The 17,313-nt window shown below is 50.5% G+C and overlaps 1 protein-coding gene across 2 annotated transcripts in view; it reads left to right on the top strand.

The window, feature by feature from the left end:
* Positions 1-3,641: 3,641 nt before the first annotated feature.
* LOC105693244 (mothers against decapentaplegic homolog 3) overlaps positions 3,642-17,313 on the top strand; it is a 24,094-nt gene continuing 10,422 nt past the window's right edge. Inside the window, exons 1-3 of one of the 2 annotated variants that reach the window (XM_012413051.3) lie at positions 3,645-7,752; positions 10,062-10,112; positions 15,914-16,012. In XM_012413051.3, the coding sequence (XP_012268474.2) occupies positions 6,507-7,752; positions 10,062-10,112; positions 15,914-16,012 (1,396 nt within the window). In that variant the 5' untranslated portion in view covers positions 3,645-6,506. Of the gene's footprint in view, positions 7,753-10,061; positions 10,113-15,913; positions 16,013-17,313 lie in introns of both variants that reach the window. The other variant, XM_048656731.1, reaches the window with a different exon arrangement.

Raw genomic sequence — 17,313 nt, 5'->3', positions numbered from 1 at the left:
GGGGTCGTGGATGCATTCGATTCGACATGGAGAGGGGCGACTAATATGATAACGTAGTCGCGGAGTTGATAGTGGAACGGGGGTGGTTCTCGGCGTCGGGGCGGTATTGGCGACGTGGCGCGGGTGGCAGAGTACCGTCGTCGCCGCGACGGACTCGCCCGGACAAACGGACGAACGGAGGCAGTCGGGCGCCTCCGATCCAGCAGGGCTCGCTTCGACGCCAACGAAAGCGACGACGAGCAATGCTAGGATACTTGTTCCGCTGGCACCGTCGCCGCGCCGGAGCCAGGAGCCTCCCTCGACGTCGGGGTGGCGCGTCGTGGTCTCAGGATGTGGCTCCGAGGATCGGCGCCAACTGTTTTGATGCTTGTTACGCGAGGGGTACCTGATAAACAACAAGATAGAAGACTTGGACAACCCCCGACCCCAAACTCGACGACGACGACGACGACGACGACGACGACGACGACGACGACGACGACGCACGGCGACGCACGGCGAATCGCTCGCGGTTTTTCTCCATTATCACCGATTGAGATCACCGCGACCTTCGCCCCCAGCTCACATACATGTGTAATTACATCTCCGCGACGATCAGCGCTTTGTTCCGGGGAAAGCGGAGGGATCGAGGTGAGACTATAATCCTCAAAACATGCGCAAGCCCTTGACCGGGCGATCCCAGTGACTTTCCTCGCCGCATGTTCATCGACACTCTACCGCTCCCGCTCCCGCTCCCGCTCCCGATCATGTATACCTAACGGTATTTCTTGTCCGATGAATTGATTCGCGCAAGACGATGCCGAGTAGGTGGTGCAGTATTACGGAAAACATCGTTCGTCGTAGCTTGTTTTTATCGCGTCGGTATTCGTGCGGTACATGTTACCGCTCAAGTGCCGAGATCGCTTACTCTGCGGATTGCCCGGGTAATCCGCGAATCGAGGGCAGGTAATGCGTACGTTAACGACTTTCCAGCTACGCAGCTAACGCATGCATATATATATACAGATTATTATGGTACTCGAACAATTTTCCGTTCGTGTCACGAGGCGTTGCGCCCATGTGCGGCACCGTAATCGCCTTGGCTTTACCGCACTCGTGACTACGAGTGTGCGGTTTACAGGGGTCTGGAATCATCTGAAAACATTGAACGGCATGCCAAAAACTGACGAACACGAGATCTAAAAAGAACAAAGTTTTCCGATCGGATGGCGAGATGGAAATGAAATTATGTTAGGAGCCTTGGCAGAGCGAAGGGGTTGGATCTGCCCAAAGAGTCAGGGGACTCGGCACCGTCGCGGCATCGCGTCGCGTCTACCGGGGGCTGTTCCGTCGTTTAAGGGTCTTTCTGCATTCTATGCGTTTTTACATCGCAACTCGACCGTACCTAGCTGCCGTTCCATCGAAAGGCCGAATGTACATACATGTATGTACACATACAGATACAACGTGTATATCGATGCGTTTCAGCTGCATCACACCGCCAATTGATCCGAGTGAAACTGCAACTTTAGCAGTACAGACGCGTTACGGGTCTGACTCGACACTCGTTTGTCCGTTTCTCTTTTCTCCTAGATTCTACTCGACGAACGGAGAAACATTGGAGGATATCTTCGACAAAGGTCTTGAAATGAACAGGTGCTATACGACCCTTTGGGTTCATCCGGGGATACGGGGTACGAGGATAGAAGGGAATGGTTCCTGCATCCGCGTAGGTATACACGTGAACCCTTTCTACGCAGATGTCCAAATATGTCCTTTCCTCGAGTGTGCGGGGTGTATACCTGCCATGTATCCGTACGTAGAGCGTATGTACAAACAGTTGTATGAGTGCTAGCGCGGCATCACGGCGCGAGCGGAGATACAATAAATGGCGTCAAGATCGGCGTCGCCAGATCCTGGCGCGCCGGTTGTCGCGAATCGCGGCAGCAGCCTCCCTTACAAATAGGGGCGCAATCGCCCACGCGGCCAGTAGCCGCAGGCACCACGTTCCTCGATCCACACGCGACGACACCGCGCGTTCTCCCGATCCCGGAGATCTCACTCGGTAGTCGCGGGCGACGTCTCGAATTTCTCCATTCCCTCGTTGGTATTATCTACTTGTCGCGATACGCTCTATACGCGGTGAGACCGGGCGGAATTTCTCTTCCGCGTTCGGAAAAAATCGCGTTATCCACCTAACCGATACCGAATCGATTACGCGCGAAGGCGTCGGGAATTAATTCACCGAATAAACTACGTGCAACGAGTCGTACGTGTATACGGTGCATCCGATGCTGCCGAGTTGTTCGGTAACAACGAACGTCCGTGAATTCTTACCCCGCTATGTTACGGTGGAACAGTTGTACCGATTGATCGATTACAAACCGTAATACAATTCCCTTGAGTACTGCGGACGATCGATCTACGAAGAGGAATCGGTGTGCGATCAACTCCGATGTGACGTGCGTTCAATTTTCCGTTTCTTCTATATTTTTGTCACCACCGTTATTTTATCATTCGCATTTTCAATCGGAGCCACCTGCGTACAGCGAGCACAGGCAGCGGTGTCCGAAAAGTACCCAATCACGCATTCCTTTGTGCCTATAGGATATATCCACACCCTCATTGTCAGTCGCGTGCAAACTTGAAACGTTGGCGCGCAAACCGCGGTATGTAGTTTCACAATTTCAGTCATCGTTCTGTGAGAACGAGACGAAAATATGGCCGGTTTGCCCGCAAATTCGCTCAAGTTCGCACTCGACTTTATACGCAGCGTACGTACGTACCTATATTTATATTTACATGCAAATGTATTCCCACCCAAGCAGCGAGCGCGTAATTCTCCTCGTCTCTCCACAGCTCTGATCTCTCGTCGTTTGACTTTCATCATTGTATCGCGCTAGGACTTGCGAATAGACGAACCGCATCGAAAATGTGCAGCTCGGATTTTGCGTAGGTGACGTTGCGTAGGAATATACGTGTAGGATCGGAGCCTTCTCGGGGCGGCGCGACGCGGTCCTCGGGGAAAGAATACACGGACTTGGTAAAAAGAAGAGAGACGAAATGAAAAGGCGAGGAGAGGAGGGAAGGGAAGGGACGGAGGTTTGCCTCCTTCGAGCGGACGTAGATGCGAACGTGTACGTGTAGACGGGCAGCGGGTGGGTGCAGGCGGAGGCGATGACGGCTGGCGCCTGCACCGTTGCAGAATTGGACGGCGCCAAGAGCGCTCCGTCCACCGATATTACACAGGAAGTTAGAGGCCGCACCTGTCCCCGACGCCGCTTCGCCCAGGTATAAACTCGCAATCCCCCTTGTGCCGCGACGCGTTCCGCGTACGGGGGCGCACGAGACGCGCGTACGATGTGCCTAAAAGTCATGCCTCGCTGCGCGACGCCGAATGCGGAATGTCGCGCGGCGTACGCGTGAGATCGGAGATGTTGGGACGTACGACTATGGGGTCCGGGGTGCGGGTATATCTTTAGCGAGGCGCCGGTCGCACGTTCAATGAAAGTGCGAAGAATGCAAGTAATTCCGATGTATTAAAATAGAAGCGGTTCGCTGCGGTGCACCTCGCGCGACGTCGTCACCGGGAGGAGGAGGAGGAGGAGGAGGAGGAGGAGGAGGAGGAGGAGGAGGAGGAGGAGGAAGAGGAACGAATTCGAAGCTACGCCCTAGGTAGAGCGTTTCACTTATTGTTAGTTCGGCGCGGCGGCAGGAATCCCCATTAACCCCGCGATTTGTAACCGTACATTTGTCTCGACAGCTGAGATTCGCGGGGCCGAACCGCGGCGAGCGAGACTCGCCGTGTCTACGCGTTTCTTCGTCTTATTTCTCAATGATCCGCGATCGATCGGTAAATGTCAGTTATTGCGGCGGGCTTCGCCGGTATTTCGACCGCGTGAGGAACTCGGGGTGTGCTCGCGCGTGTGCACGCGGTACGTGTCCACGGAGATTCCCATCAGCGGTGGACCGAAAAGGTTTCAAATTTTCGGGGGATTCTGGAATAATGGTTGTTCCTATGCCGTTCCGTGAATGAGCGGCGCGGTCGCGCTGTGTCATTGAAACCCGGTTGCGGGTGTTCCTTTGTACGATATCGCGGTTAAAATTCGTCTTGGAATGTTGACCCCCGGTGGGACAGGCGCTGGCGCTTCGTAAGAGAACGCTGGCGTCCGTCTGGCCTATGCCGCGACGCCCCCGTCTACGGGCGAGTCCACCGAAGCGGTCCCTCGACGAATGTTCCGCAACACCCGAGACCGTCTCCCGGACCGGCCGATTCTCAGCCAAAATTCGCGCCGTCTCGATTAATTTTCCCGGATCGTCGCGAGATATCTCTCGGAACGATCCGTTCCTTCGCCATCCCTGGTTGACGTACGCCCGTTCCACCTAGGAATTAATTCTCCGCGGAGTCCCCTCGACTTTTGTGGGATACCTCGGACGGTTCGTATCGTACGAACGGTCCTCGAACACCAGGGGCGATTTTCTACCTGCGCGTCGGTGGCGCCTCCGGCGGATATTGTACGCGCCACGACTGCGGCCATGTTTAATATAGCTGTGCCTTCGGCTGTTTAGCCTTTACACTTCAGTTGGTAGTATGCCGCGGTCGGTGCATCGTGTGGTCGAGTCCGAGGAGGAGTCGAGTGGTGTACGTTCATGACGGAGGCCTCGTGCGACGACGACGACGACGTGGACGGATTGTCCGCTGCCCTCCGTATAAACTTGGTACCGAACCGCGAGGAATTCGTATCGCATTGAGATAGTTTTGAGTGTCGAGGGTCGCCCGTGTACGCGATGATAAATTTCGACGCTCGGGGGTATTAATATAATACATCGGTGTCGATGAGCCGGGAGAAGGAAGGCTGTTATAACAGGATCAACGCACGGCAGAGAACGGTGATGTAGGTATGTACGCACCTATAAAAGTTCGCAGAGAGCCACGGTGCGGATAATAATCGTCATCCTCGTCATCTCGCAATAGCGCTAACACCAGTGCTACCGACGCGAGTTTACCTTGGGTTTTTCTTCAGTCGAAATAGAAACAGACACAGGCATCTCTTTGTCGTACGTATTTTACGTTACTCCCTCCGTCCCCTCCCAAGTACGTTCGTACGTATAAATATCTATTAATACGCGTTGTTTTAACTCTGCTCTCTGTCTCTCCCTCCTCTGCCCCTGCCCCCCAACTCCTGCCGCTATTTCTGCGGTGGGTTAACAACAACAACAACAACGACAACGACAACGAAAACAACAATGATAGCGATAACATTAATAACGAAGTGAAACATTGCGAATTTGAACGAGAGAAAATTAATGATGTGACAAGGTGAAGCGGCGGCGGCAGCAGCAGCAGCACCACCACCACCACCACACAGCACCAGCAACAACAATCGGAATAAAGAGCGTAACGTGATTTGATATCTGATAAAATTAACAGAGATTGATAAATAATTTCGGGGTTAAAAATCGCAAGTGACAAGTGATATTATGCGAGTATAAAATGTTAATTGGTAATTCGAAGGTAGTATCGATAATAAACAGTGCCCGGTACTGCGATAACATAATCGGTATCAGTGTGTTGTTATGTGGGGCCAGAGCGGCGGTGGACAACATCAGCTGGAGCATACGAACGGTGCCAACGACTCGCGCAGCGGCAAGAAAAACGTCGTGGAGCTCGCAATCTGTGCCGCCGCCACGCGCGTTGCTTTACGTTGCACATGGCAATAGTACGAATTTTTCCATAAAATTATCCGCCATATATTCATACCGTCCTCGATCTTGTTCGGCATTCTGTGGCAACGCTTACGGTTGCTACGGAAGATACCCGGCCTTCGAAGACCTTCGGAGGACCTTCCGGTACTCGGTAGACGGAAATCGAGCAATCCTGAGCACCGAACCCGCGGTCGCTCGGTCTACATCCGAGTCCACTTGATACGACAGCGGCAGGGCTCGGGTAAAACGGAGAGAAAAGTAGAAAGAAAAGGGAAGAGAAGCGAATACCGGAGAGAAGAGGAGGACGCGGATCGGGACGGTTGACTCGGAGCAGGAGACCCACCCTCTCGACGCGTGCGATCGTTCCGTTTGCTCGTCGTCAGCGTCGATCGTACGTACGCGGTGCGAGACCCAAACGCCTCGATCGTCTTCCAGCGTGTCGATACGGTAAAACGAGGATTAATATCGGTGATTCTCCCGGCGCGTTATCGTGCACATCGGCGTTGATTCGCTCACTTTCGGTAGCCCACCCGCGGAGTGCGCTTGAAGATATTCGGTCGAATACGCCGAACCGTACCGGTGAGTTTCGCTATCGCGTAGAAAACGTGATTTCGTCGTTATCGTCGAGTCGACACAGACTATATTTGTATACGCCTATATAGTAATAACAACAACAACATAACACAACAACCCAACACCAACAACAACAACAACAACAACAACAACAACAACAACAACAAGCGCAAGGATAACGAGATATATTTTTGAGAACCGCGGTAAAAGTACTGGCCCCCAAATGCACAACCGGCAAATCTTGTTTCATGTTCATGTTCTGGAGCAAACGGACTCAGCTCACTAAACGTCTTCTCAAGGCCAAAGTTCGCGGAGAGCATGAAACCGAGTGTGAAGCTCAAGAAAATCATATTATCCCGTACTCTAACTGTTATTCGACTGAATCGCATCCCCCCGATTCACCTTGCCGCTCAACTTCAGCCAGCAACGGTCACGCCGGTCAATTCGCTCACAGTGGTGCGGCATCGGCGTCAGCTTTGCCGATAGGTTCTTCAAATTCTGTGATTGACGAGACTTGGAATACCGACGAGTCTTCGGAATTGCGGCAGCGTCGCTTTCAAGAAAATCAGAGTAATGTTCAAAACCCCGCTAAACGTTGTCGTCAAATATTCTGCAGCGACACTTCCGAGCGAGCTGCACCGGTGAAACAAGTACAGCGGCAGCACCGTAATCATAACCGCGACAACCGTCAAAATGCCGTGCCGTCCGACGTAGGGGCGAACGGTTCCGACGACGTTAACAATTTGGGCAATCGTTTAGCTAGGTGTAAGGAACTGCTGAAATCGTTGGAAGCTAATCAGTTGGAGATGTTGCTCACGGCGGTTGACAGTTACGGAGCTGATCTTGGCGCCTGTGTCTTGGTGCCGAGACGACGCGCCGGTCGCGCAGCCGGAGATGAATCGTCAGCTACGACATTGCCACCGTTTGATGATCGGGGAGATGTTCGGGAGGATCGAACGGAAGCGTCGACGCGGATATCGCCAACGACGACGACCGCGAGCGAAGCCCTCGGGGAAGAAGGCGGATCCTCCCGACATCATTCGCACCATCACCACCATCGCTACCATCACCACCATCACCACCACCACCACCACCACCACCATCATCATCACCATCATCATCAGAGACGACAGCGGCAGCAGCAGCACAATCGTAACAGCGACAGCCTCGAATCCATCGATAAAGATCTCCTTGAAACGGAGCGAATCGATTCGGAGAACATCCCGCTCGACGAGAGAATCGATTCAACGAAGGCTGCTGCGGTCACGACTACCGCTGCGCCTAGGCTATGTCGAGGAAATCGACACAAGTCACGGACTTCCGGCAACGCGATCGAACTACCGGTCGACCCCCACCTACTCTGCTGTCAGATATGGCGATGGCCGGATCTGAAAAATACCGAAGAACTCAAGAGACTTCCGGTCTGTCATTCCGCCAAGGATCCCTTTTACATTTGCTGCAATCCCTATCACTGGAGTCGGCTCTGCAAGCCCGGTGAGTAGGACAACCGTCATTTTCGTACTCGGAACTTGAAAATCTCTTAGAATTATGCCACGAGTACACATTACCCGAGACCTAATCGACCGTGTATCGTGTTATTTTACATCGGTTCGATTTCAACGACGCGATTCGGTGGTATACGCGTTATCTTCTCGTTGGCGAAGCAACCGAGACGACGGTGGTACGAGGCAACCGTCACCTCTTCACCGCATGCGTTTCAACAAAGTAGGCATATCGCCGCGGAGTGTCTCACCCCGCCGTACAAACGTACGCCTGCGTTCGTTAGAGTTATCATTTCCGAGTGACCTTCTTTCGCGTTGGAACGCTCTCGTTACGTACGCGCCGCTAAATCTCGGTCGCAAATTCGGTAATTACGGCGATGTCCGAGACCTCGGTAGGCCAGGCGTATTACAGGGCACGCGATTCGATTGACGTGGCTACGCCCCCCGGAATCGCGCCGTCTTCGGAAGAGTTCGTCGCCGATGATCGAACGATCGGCGATCGTCAGCCACCGTTGCGATCTTCGTCCGGAATACAATCGATCCGTCAACGAACGAATTCCAAGTCTTTTGCCCTTGAATCGTTCTCGCCAACATCCCCCGTCAAACGGCGTGAATCTCGCGCTCCGTTTCCGTTACAACGGAACACACGTGTACATATACATACGCATAGCTCGCGTTCGTCATGCGGAGTTTATCCCCGGCGAAAGAACGTCAACTGCGAAACGTACGAGATCTGAGAGAAACCAAAAAAAAAAAAAAAAAAAAAAAAAAAAAAGGAACCGAAGAGGAACAAAAATAATCGCATCTGACTTGCGACGCCTGTTTACGCAGACAAATATATTCGTTTGACGGTGCTTTATTCCCATTTAGTGGGATTGATTGTTCTCAACCCGTGAAGCGTACATCTATTATAGGTATGCACGTACGCTCCGCCGACTCGTCGTCGGAGACCTCCCGGCAACGCGAGGATTCGGAATTCGAACAAGGGTTGTCGTCGGGGCGTACGCTACGGGCACTTCTGTAAGTACGCTAGCTGCGGGCGATGGAACTTGAAATACGCACGCACGCACGCACGCACGCACGCACGTACGTACGTGTGTACGCGTACCGCGTTGGCGCGTCGTCGACCGCACTTACCGATAGCCACGAGATCATAGCGACGGGCGAAAGGGAATGAATCCAAAAATAACGCGTACGTTGGGCGGCGAGTCGGGTCGTCGGTGAGCACCAAGGGGGCTGGAGCTTCAACGGGGACCGAAGGGGACGGCGCCATCGGCGAGAACGTCGGGGAGGGGGGTCTTGTCGGCGCCACTGCGTGTCATTGCTGGCGCCAGCTAATCGTCGAGGCCAGCCAACGTACGTACGAGCTGGGCTGTTGCCGGCGATCCCGGTATCGGGTGCCGTTGTCGATCCCTACTCAATCGCGCGAATCTTCTTCCGGATAAGCTGCAACGGCCCGCACCGTATCGGATCTGCGGACCTCCGCGCCTCCCTGGGATTACCGTTCGTGCGTTCGCTCGAACCACGATCGAATGAAGTTGACGAATAACGCAGGATACGGAGGCGAATACGCCGCGATCGCAGCTATACGGTCGATCAACAACGGGGGACCACCGTCCGCCAATCGGACATTTCCGAAGGCAAGAGCTCTGTCGAAGAGAGCTTCGGGCGAAAGTCTGATCCACGGTGTCGGGGAGGACGCCATATGGCAATAATCGTGGCGTAGTTGTCGTTGGAAGAGGATCAAGGTCGGGTACACCTATAAAGTATCGATTCCTAAAAGAACGATAGATTTCATACCGGTTTCGCCGAGAGCTAATAATAGAACCTCCTATTTTGGAGTGGAACAACCGCACAGGTATTGCATACACTCCTGTAACGGGTGTCGTTTTCGTTCCAATCTTGTGCAGGATTATTTTGGACGTACGAGTGTACCCTCCGGTGCGTTGCTCCTCCGCAAACACTCGTCTCATGTCCAAAGAAATTGAGAATTCGTACGACGCGTATACTCACGTATCATTTATTCGTATCGTTCGCCCGGTTCCTTCGAGAAATTCGGTGTGTCTTCATCGGTAGCGATAACAAATACGTTGCACGCTTCGCGAACTCGAGCCTCGCGACGACTTCTGCGAATATCATCTCGTTGTAGCTCGCAGACGAACCTCACGGTCGCTCGGTGATCGCGGAGAAAAATGGAAATTGTCATTAAGGATCGAAAATTTGTTATCGTTAACCGATCGATAATAATATGTATATTGACGAAGGTTTGATTTCAATTGTTTGTCCGTTTTGTACTTCCAGAGTCGCCGCCACCACCGTACTGCCTCATCGCCGATAGGTTGAGACCGGAAGGTGAGTGAATATACGTAATGAATTTATCGATGCGTTCGAATGTCATACGATGGTCAATTATCACGTCCACGTCGATTACGTCGAAAGAGAATTTCCTCTCGCTCGTACGCTCACGGGGTTTTCGATAATCAAACGAACGGTTCGCGGATTGCTCCTGATCGGCGGTGTCTCGTGCGGTGCAAGTACGTACGTACGTACCATTTGCTCGTGCGCCCGCCTATACCTACGGTAGTTTTTCCTTTTTCGGATAAATCGGTCGTAGCCTTGGAAAGAGGAAAGTGAGACCGGAGTGCGTCGGGTCTGCGACAAAAGTACATCAGGTTACAGCGCGAGTAGGTCCATTTGAATAGAGACGCCGAGTTCTTTTGATCGCGCCGCGAGTCGTTCCGGTGAGAGCTACCGCCGCTTTCGTGCGTTTGCCGCAGTCCGTTATACGTAACGCCGTGTCTTCGAGAACCCTGTCGCCGTGCGAAGCGTCGCCGCGGTCGAGCGAGCGAGCAAAGTTTGAAAAACAGCCTTCCACACTCGCGTAGATCGCCGGTGGCGGTCTGTTCCTGGCGCGCGATGGCATAATCATCGTACCGAGTGAAGGACAAACTTGAATCGGAATGCCTCGGGCGATATACCGATCGTGTATACGCGTGCGCCCGTACGCTTGTCTCAGCGGTACGAACAGCAGCACCGGCTGAGTCGAATCCGAGCTGATTGCGAGCCGAACTCTGGCAATACCCTCGTCGTGTACCGCGCGACGAGAACGAAACGTCGAGCGTAAACGCGCGTGTTAGCGGGGTCAATATCTTCCAACGATAGCGGCGAGTTCGCTGCTCGAATAACTCGGATGTTTTGGGTGTGACGCGACGCTGCGATGCTGAAACTCAATCGCGCGCTCGTCGAGCGCTAACGTTTCGTTCTTCGAAACGATTCGATATTCGGAGATGCTTCGTCGCAAGTATAGGCATCATTGGTGTCTCGCCTCGCAGTTGCGGAGCTCCGTTCGCCGCACTCCCGACGCGTATACCTGTACAGGGTGCGTTACCTTCGACTCCCGAATCGAGGGGAGTCCGATCGGGTCCCCGCTCGCTCTGCCTCGGACTCGATAACGCAACTGAACTTGACGATAATGACGAATTCGTTATTGCCCCGGATATTCTACGTCGCCGGAACCGGGGGGGAGGTGTCCATACCTGTATACGGACAAGCGCCGGGACGTGGGCGCCTCGGCGCACCTGGGCTACTCTTTTCCCACCTCTCTCCAACGTTACCTCCTTTTCCTCGCTCGAGCGGACCCGCGTGGGTGAATATTCGTATACCTCGGTGTACGCGCAAGTTATGCGGATGTACGTACTGCGTGCGTAGTCGCGTGCGATGTGGTACGCGGGCACCCCCGGTGTTCGCTTTTCAAGTATTCCACCTGATCGGGTGCGGTTCTTCTTCCAACCATTTTGGCCGTATCGTCTTCGGTATAAGTGCCGCCTTCCTCGCGGTTGCGACGTTCGCGGTGCCTCTCTTCCTCTCCTCGCGGCACGGCGACGTCCTCGACACCTGGGTATTGCTCTTCCCGCTCCCTTCTTTTCTCCTTCTTCTCTATGCATCTTCTCCGTCTTCCTCTTCTTCCGTTGCTTCTTCGCCTATTTTTACCTTCGCGCGTCTCACTCGAAGAAACGAATCAAGAGAAATTGCTCCGACTCGAGCTCGCAGCTTCGGCAGCAGCGGGAGCAGCGGCTACGGCCACTCGACGGCATCTCCCCAGGCACGCCAGCTGTACGATCGGGAGTGGCTCGCTGGCATTCCAAGGTTTCCTCGTAGACGGACCCGTTGCTTTCTCACTAAAAATCCACCGTTTCCGGATTGGAAAAATTGCCCGAGGGGCTGCTGCATTTTTGAAACGATACGTACACCTTCGAACATAACAGCCGTTCGTTTTTCTACAGCTATACTGTCCTGTTTCAAAAAGTTGACGACCAATGGAACGTCGTACTTCTCAATTCGCGCAGCCGATTGACGTCGTTGCATCTCGCTTGTCCGCCGATTGAACTTCGCGAAACGAGTGAATCCTGCCGCTGAACGGTGATGGAATTTCAGTCGTGTGCTGATTGATCGAGAGGTCAATATTCAATTTTTCAAATACATCAGCCAATGATGATTTTTCAGTTGGATCGAAAATTATTCAGCCAAAAAACGCCAAGCTTACAGTCTTAAATTTGACTCAAAATTTGGGCCAGAATCCGATCTTCTTTGTATTCAGGGTTTTCCATGGTATTCTTGAATATTTTGATCTCAGGAACCCGAATCTCGAAGTCAAATTGATCTTATCTATAAAATTTATCGATCCGAAAAGTGAATAATCAAGGATATCTCGATGGGAAAAAATTCATCAATCTCATCAATTTCATCGACGGATTCGTGTTCCTGGGGTCAAAATACGTCAGAATGGTGTCCGATTTTGAAAATACTTCATTTTCGCCTAAAAATATTTTATATGCTATTCTGATGTATTTTAATCCCAGAAATCCGAATTCGCAAGTTAAATTGGTCTATCGGTAAAATTGACCGAGTTATCCCCATTTTTTCGCATTTTTGACCATAAATTTAAGGATATGTCTGCTCCAAATATTCGAATTCTTTGGTCGACGAGCAAACTCGAGCTACGCTGGAATCAGCGCAGTCAGCAGCGTAACGCTTTGTTGTGAGACGTCACCTTCAGGGCGGAGCAGAGGTGACGCCTCAAAACAAACCGCGCGCCCGTGGCTACCTGACTCCAGATAAGCTCGGGCTGGATACCCCGCTCTCGTAAACCGAGAAATTCGAATATTTCGACCCATGCAGGAATTGCGACAATCCAAAGTGGGTCTACGACTAAAACCACTCGATATGTCTTATAATTATTCTGCTTCGAACAGCGAATAATTGATGATTACTCGATCGATTGCACGAGTAGATGATTTTGGCTTTCAGATTTGGATTCCTGAGCTGATTATACGTGAGATTACTCTCGAAAAACCAAAAAAAAAAATCAATTTTTGAGCAAAAAATAAATCATTGTTTTAATTGGCTTTAATATGCTTTTCTTATGTATTTTGATCTCAGGAATCCGAATCTGGAAGAAAAATTGATCTATCTCTAAAATTGACCGAGTTATCGCCAATTTTCAGCTTTTCGGGGTCAAAAATAAAAACTTGATTTTTTGGTCTATCTAAGTGTAATTTGAGCTCAAGAATCCGAATCCGAAAGAAAAATTAGTCTATCTTCATAAATGACCGAGTAATTCCCATTTTTTCGCATTTTTTCGCATAAATTTGAGGATATCTCGAAGGGAAAAAATCATAGCTCAATTTGGACGACGGATTCGTGTTCCTGAGGTCAAAATACATAAGAAAAGTGCCATACGATCAATTTTAAAAAATAAAAATTTTTGGCCAAAATTTGAAAAAATCGTAAGGGGTACCCCTTGGAAAAATCTCAAATTTTGGCCAAAAATTTTTATTTTTTAAAATTGATCGTATGGCACCTTTCTTATGTATTTTGACCTCAGGAACACGAATCCGTCGTCCAAATTGAGCTACGATTTTTTCCCTTCGAGATATCCTCAAATTTATGCAAAAAAATGCCTAAAAATGGCGATAACTCGATAAATTTTATAGATAGATCAATTTTTCTTTTGGATTCGGATTCCTGAGCTCAAATTACAATAAGATAGATTAAAAAATCAATTTTTTATTTTTGACCCCAAAAAGCTGAAAATTGGCAATAACTCGGTCAATTTTAGAGATAGATCAATTTTTCTTCCAGATTCGGGCTCCTGAGGTCAAAATACGTCAGAAAAGCATATTAAACCTAATTGAAAAAATGATTTATTTTTTGCTCAAAAATCGATTTTTTTTTTGCTTTTTCAAGAGTAATCTCACGTATAATCAGCTCAAGAATCCAAATCTGAAAGCCAAAATCATCTACTCATGCAATCGATCGAGTAATCATCAATTATTCGCTGTTCGAAGCAGAATAATTATAAGACATATCGAGTGGTTTTAGTCGTAGACCCACTTTGGATTGTCGCAATTCCTGCATGGGTCGAAATATTCGAATTTCTCGGTTTACGAGAGCGGGGTATCCAGCCCGAGCTTATCTGGAGTTAGGTAGCCACGGGGCGCGCGGTTTGTTGTGGGGCGTCACCTCTGCTCAGCCCCCAAGGTGACGTCTCACAACAAAGCGCTGTGCTGCTAGCTACCTGACTCCAGCAAAGTTCGGGCTCCCTTGTAGGCCAAAAAACGCCAAGCTTATAATCTTAAATTTGACTCAAAATTTGGGCCAGAATCCGACCTTCTTTTTATCCAGGGTTTTCTACGGTATTCTTGAATATTTTGATCTCAGAAACCCGAATTTCGAAGTCAAATTGATCCATCTATAAAATTTATCGATCCAAAAAGTGAATAATTAAAGATATCTCGATGGGAAAAAATCGTAGCTCAATTTCATTGACGGATTCGTGTTCCTGGGGTCAAAATACATTAGAAGAGTGTCATACTTTTGGAGCAAAAATATTGAGATATCTCGATGGCGAAAATTCGTAGATCGACGAAAAAAAAAAAAAAAACTCAACTAGCTTGTAAATTATAATGATGTCAAATTGAAGGAAAAATCAGGATTTAAAAATATAAACGACGAATGCAATGAAATCCGGCGCGTGCGTGCACTGCTGGTACACGGTAAAAAAGTTATATCCGATATTCAATTCCGTACAAGTCTCGATGCTTCGACAATCGTAATGGCAAGATTGGCTCAATTCTCAAACAGCTCACGCTTTTCAGAGCGTTGATATTCGTTATTGGAGTCTGGATATTTTGCGTAGGCACATCTTTCGACGTTTTCGTTGGGAAATTCGTGCGAGGGTTGGAAGAACGGGGCGGGGGCGGGGGCGGGGGAGAAGGGGTTAACGAGTATCGTACGGAGTGCGGTAAGAGCTGCCCGTCGTCGTCAACGATGATGCTTCACCGAGATGGAACGCTTTCGCGGTATATTAGGAAAACCAAAATAACTTTCAGACGGTCGAAAGCTTACGCGGTCTAACCGTACAGCTCCATCATCTTCCGCGCGACATACGAGCGATACACCCATACGAGTCGTGCGATGCTGAAATCAACGAATGGCAACGCGAATATGTTGAAACAGGTATTTCATTCGCTCCCGATCCCGCGAGCGCGAACGCGTCGAAGTGGAATGAGTCTTCTATATTTTTACGATTTTTTGAGCGCATGCACTTACGATCGGTACGTACGCCCGTGTAACACGTTCAGGAATAAGAGTGGGACGACTCGCGCGATAAGAGGAAACCGCGCTCCGGGGTTCAGAAGAGTCCCTCGGGAGCGAGACCCAAGAATCTCGAAAGAATGCGACCGACCGACCAACAGACCCCGCAGCAGCCGGACCACTTTATGACGTTGGCCCTCGCTCTCTGCTCTTCTCTCCCCGTCACTCTCCGTTCCGTTGGTTCGAAAAATTCACGGCCCGACTCGTGTACCTATAGCTACAACGCACGCGAGTACGAACGACTAGCTCTGCATCGGTTTTTCAATCTTGCGTCCGGCGGCAATCGTACCTATTATCGTTGTCTTCAACGTTCTCGTTGCATGTCCGTGTCGTTATACTTTTTATACGAAACCGCGAACGCGTTCCGTGATTCACAATTTCGATCCGATCGCATCATACGGATGACGCAAAGAACGATTACATTCCCAATTCTATAATGTTGCGCATGCAGTTTTAATTTATCTCTTTCAACATTCCTCTCAATTTTTTTCTTCCAGATCGAGCTCCGAGCGAAGGGAACGCTTCACACCCGTACGACCACGCGAGAAACGAAAATTCGTCGCCACTTCCTGGCTCCCTAACCACCAACGGCGAAGGTAATTGAAAAATATCGTAAATCCGAATATCCTGTATTATCGAGGTTTCGAGTTGAAGGATACGGTCCCGCAATCACTCTTGGACCCGGTAGTAGTTGGGATTCGACAGTTCCCCATAGGTTGGAATTTCGGTGAAAGGTCGACGTAGAGGTTCACCGTGACTCATTATGCGACGTAGGTGAATTTGAATCACGCGAACCGTTCCTTTAATAATGGAAAATCCACTCATTCCAGTTATTGAAAACATTTTTCAACAAATTCAATTTGTTTCGTTGCACGAAATTCAAGCAGTCTTTCGGACGAACTCGAAAATGTTCACCGAGTAAAACTACGCTACGCTCAGAAATGCTTCATTTTTCATCCCGTTCGCGTTCGCCACTCTGGTATAATAGGGAGTGCATGAAATGAATGTCCGAACGCCGGCTCTTCTCTACGTCCGTTTGACCCCTCCGCTCGTTGCGGTCCAGGTGTTGTACCGTTGCGTTATCGAGTGCGTCTACGTGACGTCATCTCGTGCGCCCATGCGATCTCAACGTCGAAATTTATATGAATGGGCGCAACGAATGCGCGCGAATAGGAGGTACGTGTATGGGTATTCCGGTATAGATTTAGCGACGAAAACAATTTGCTCGAACACGGTAAGGTGAGACACGTGCGCGTGAGGCCAACCAGTTGCAAGCTATCCTTGTTTTTTCCCCCTCGCTCGGGTACTCGAGTAGACCTATATGTGTATACGTGAGTATACAAATGTATTCTACGCACACTTCGAGGACCGCCGGTGTTCTTCGTCGGGAGTGTGATTGTTTTCGAAATTTTCGATCGGACGGTGGCCGTGCATCGCGGTCAGTCACGGCGTTGGGCCGGAATCGTAACCAGGGGCTCGAATAGCGGGTGAGGCCCAAACTTGTACATCGTATGCGTTTATACCGCACGTACGTATCATCTATCGGCTGTACGATTCGTGCGCGGGTTATTCTCTCTGTTGTAGATGTAGTGACTTTTCCCCGCGGTAGATTCGGCACTCGTCTTCGGCGGACCCGTTGCCGTAGGACCCTCGTTCGCAAGGATCCTTCGCTACCTTCGCCCCTCCGATGAATGTAGAATCGAGGTGGGCGCAAACCGTTGGGATTCGTACGCGTTGCGAAATCAGCATGTGCTCCCGACGCCGTTCGGTCACCGTCACCTACGCCGCCTCCTCCTCCTCCTCCTCCTCCTCCTTCTCCTCCTCCTCCTCTTTCTTCTTCTTTTTCTTCTTCTTCTTCTTCTTTTTGGCTCCTCCGTCATCGTCACAATTTGGTTGT

This window comes from Athalia rosae, chromosome 6 (genome assembly GCF_917208135.1).
Source record: "Athalia rosae chromosome 6, iyAthRosa1.1, whole genome shotgun sequence".
Classification (NCBI taxonomy): domain Eukaryota; kingdom Metazoa; phylum Arthropoda; class Insecta; order Hymenoptera; family Athaliidae; genus Athalia; species Athalia rosae.
The sequence above is the reverse complement of the archived record's forward strand: the minus strand, read 5'-3'. Positions and strand labels throughout refer to the sequence as shown.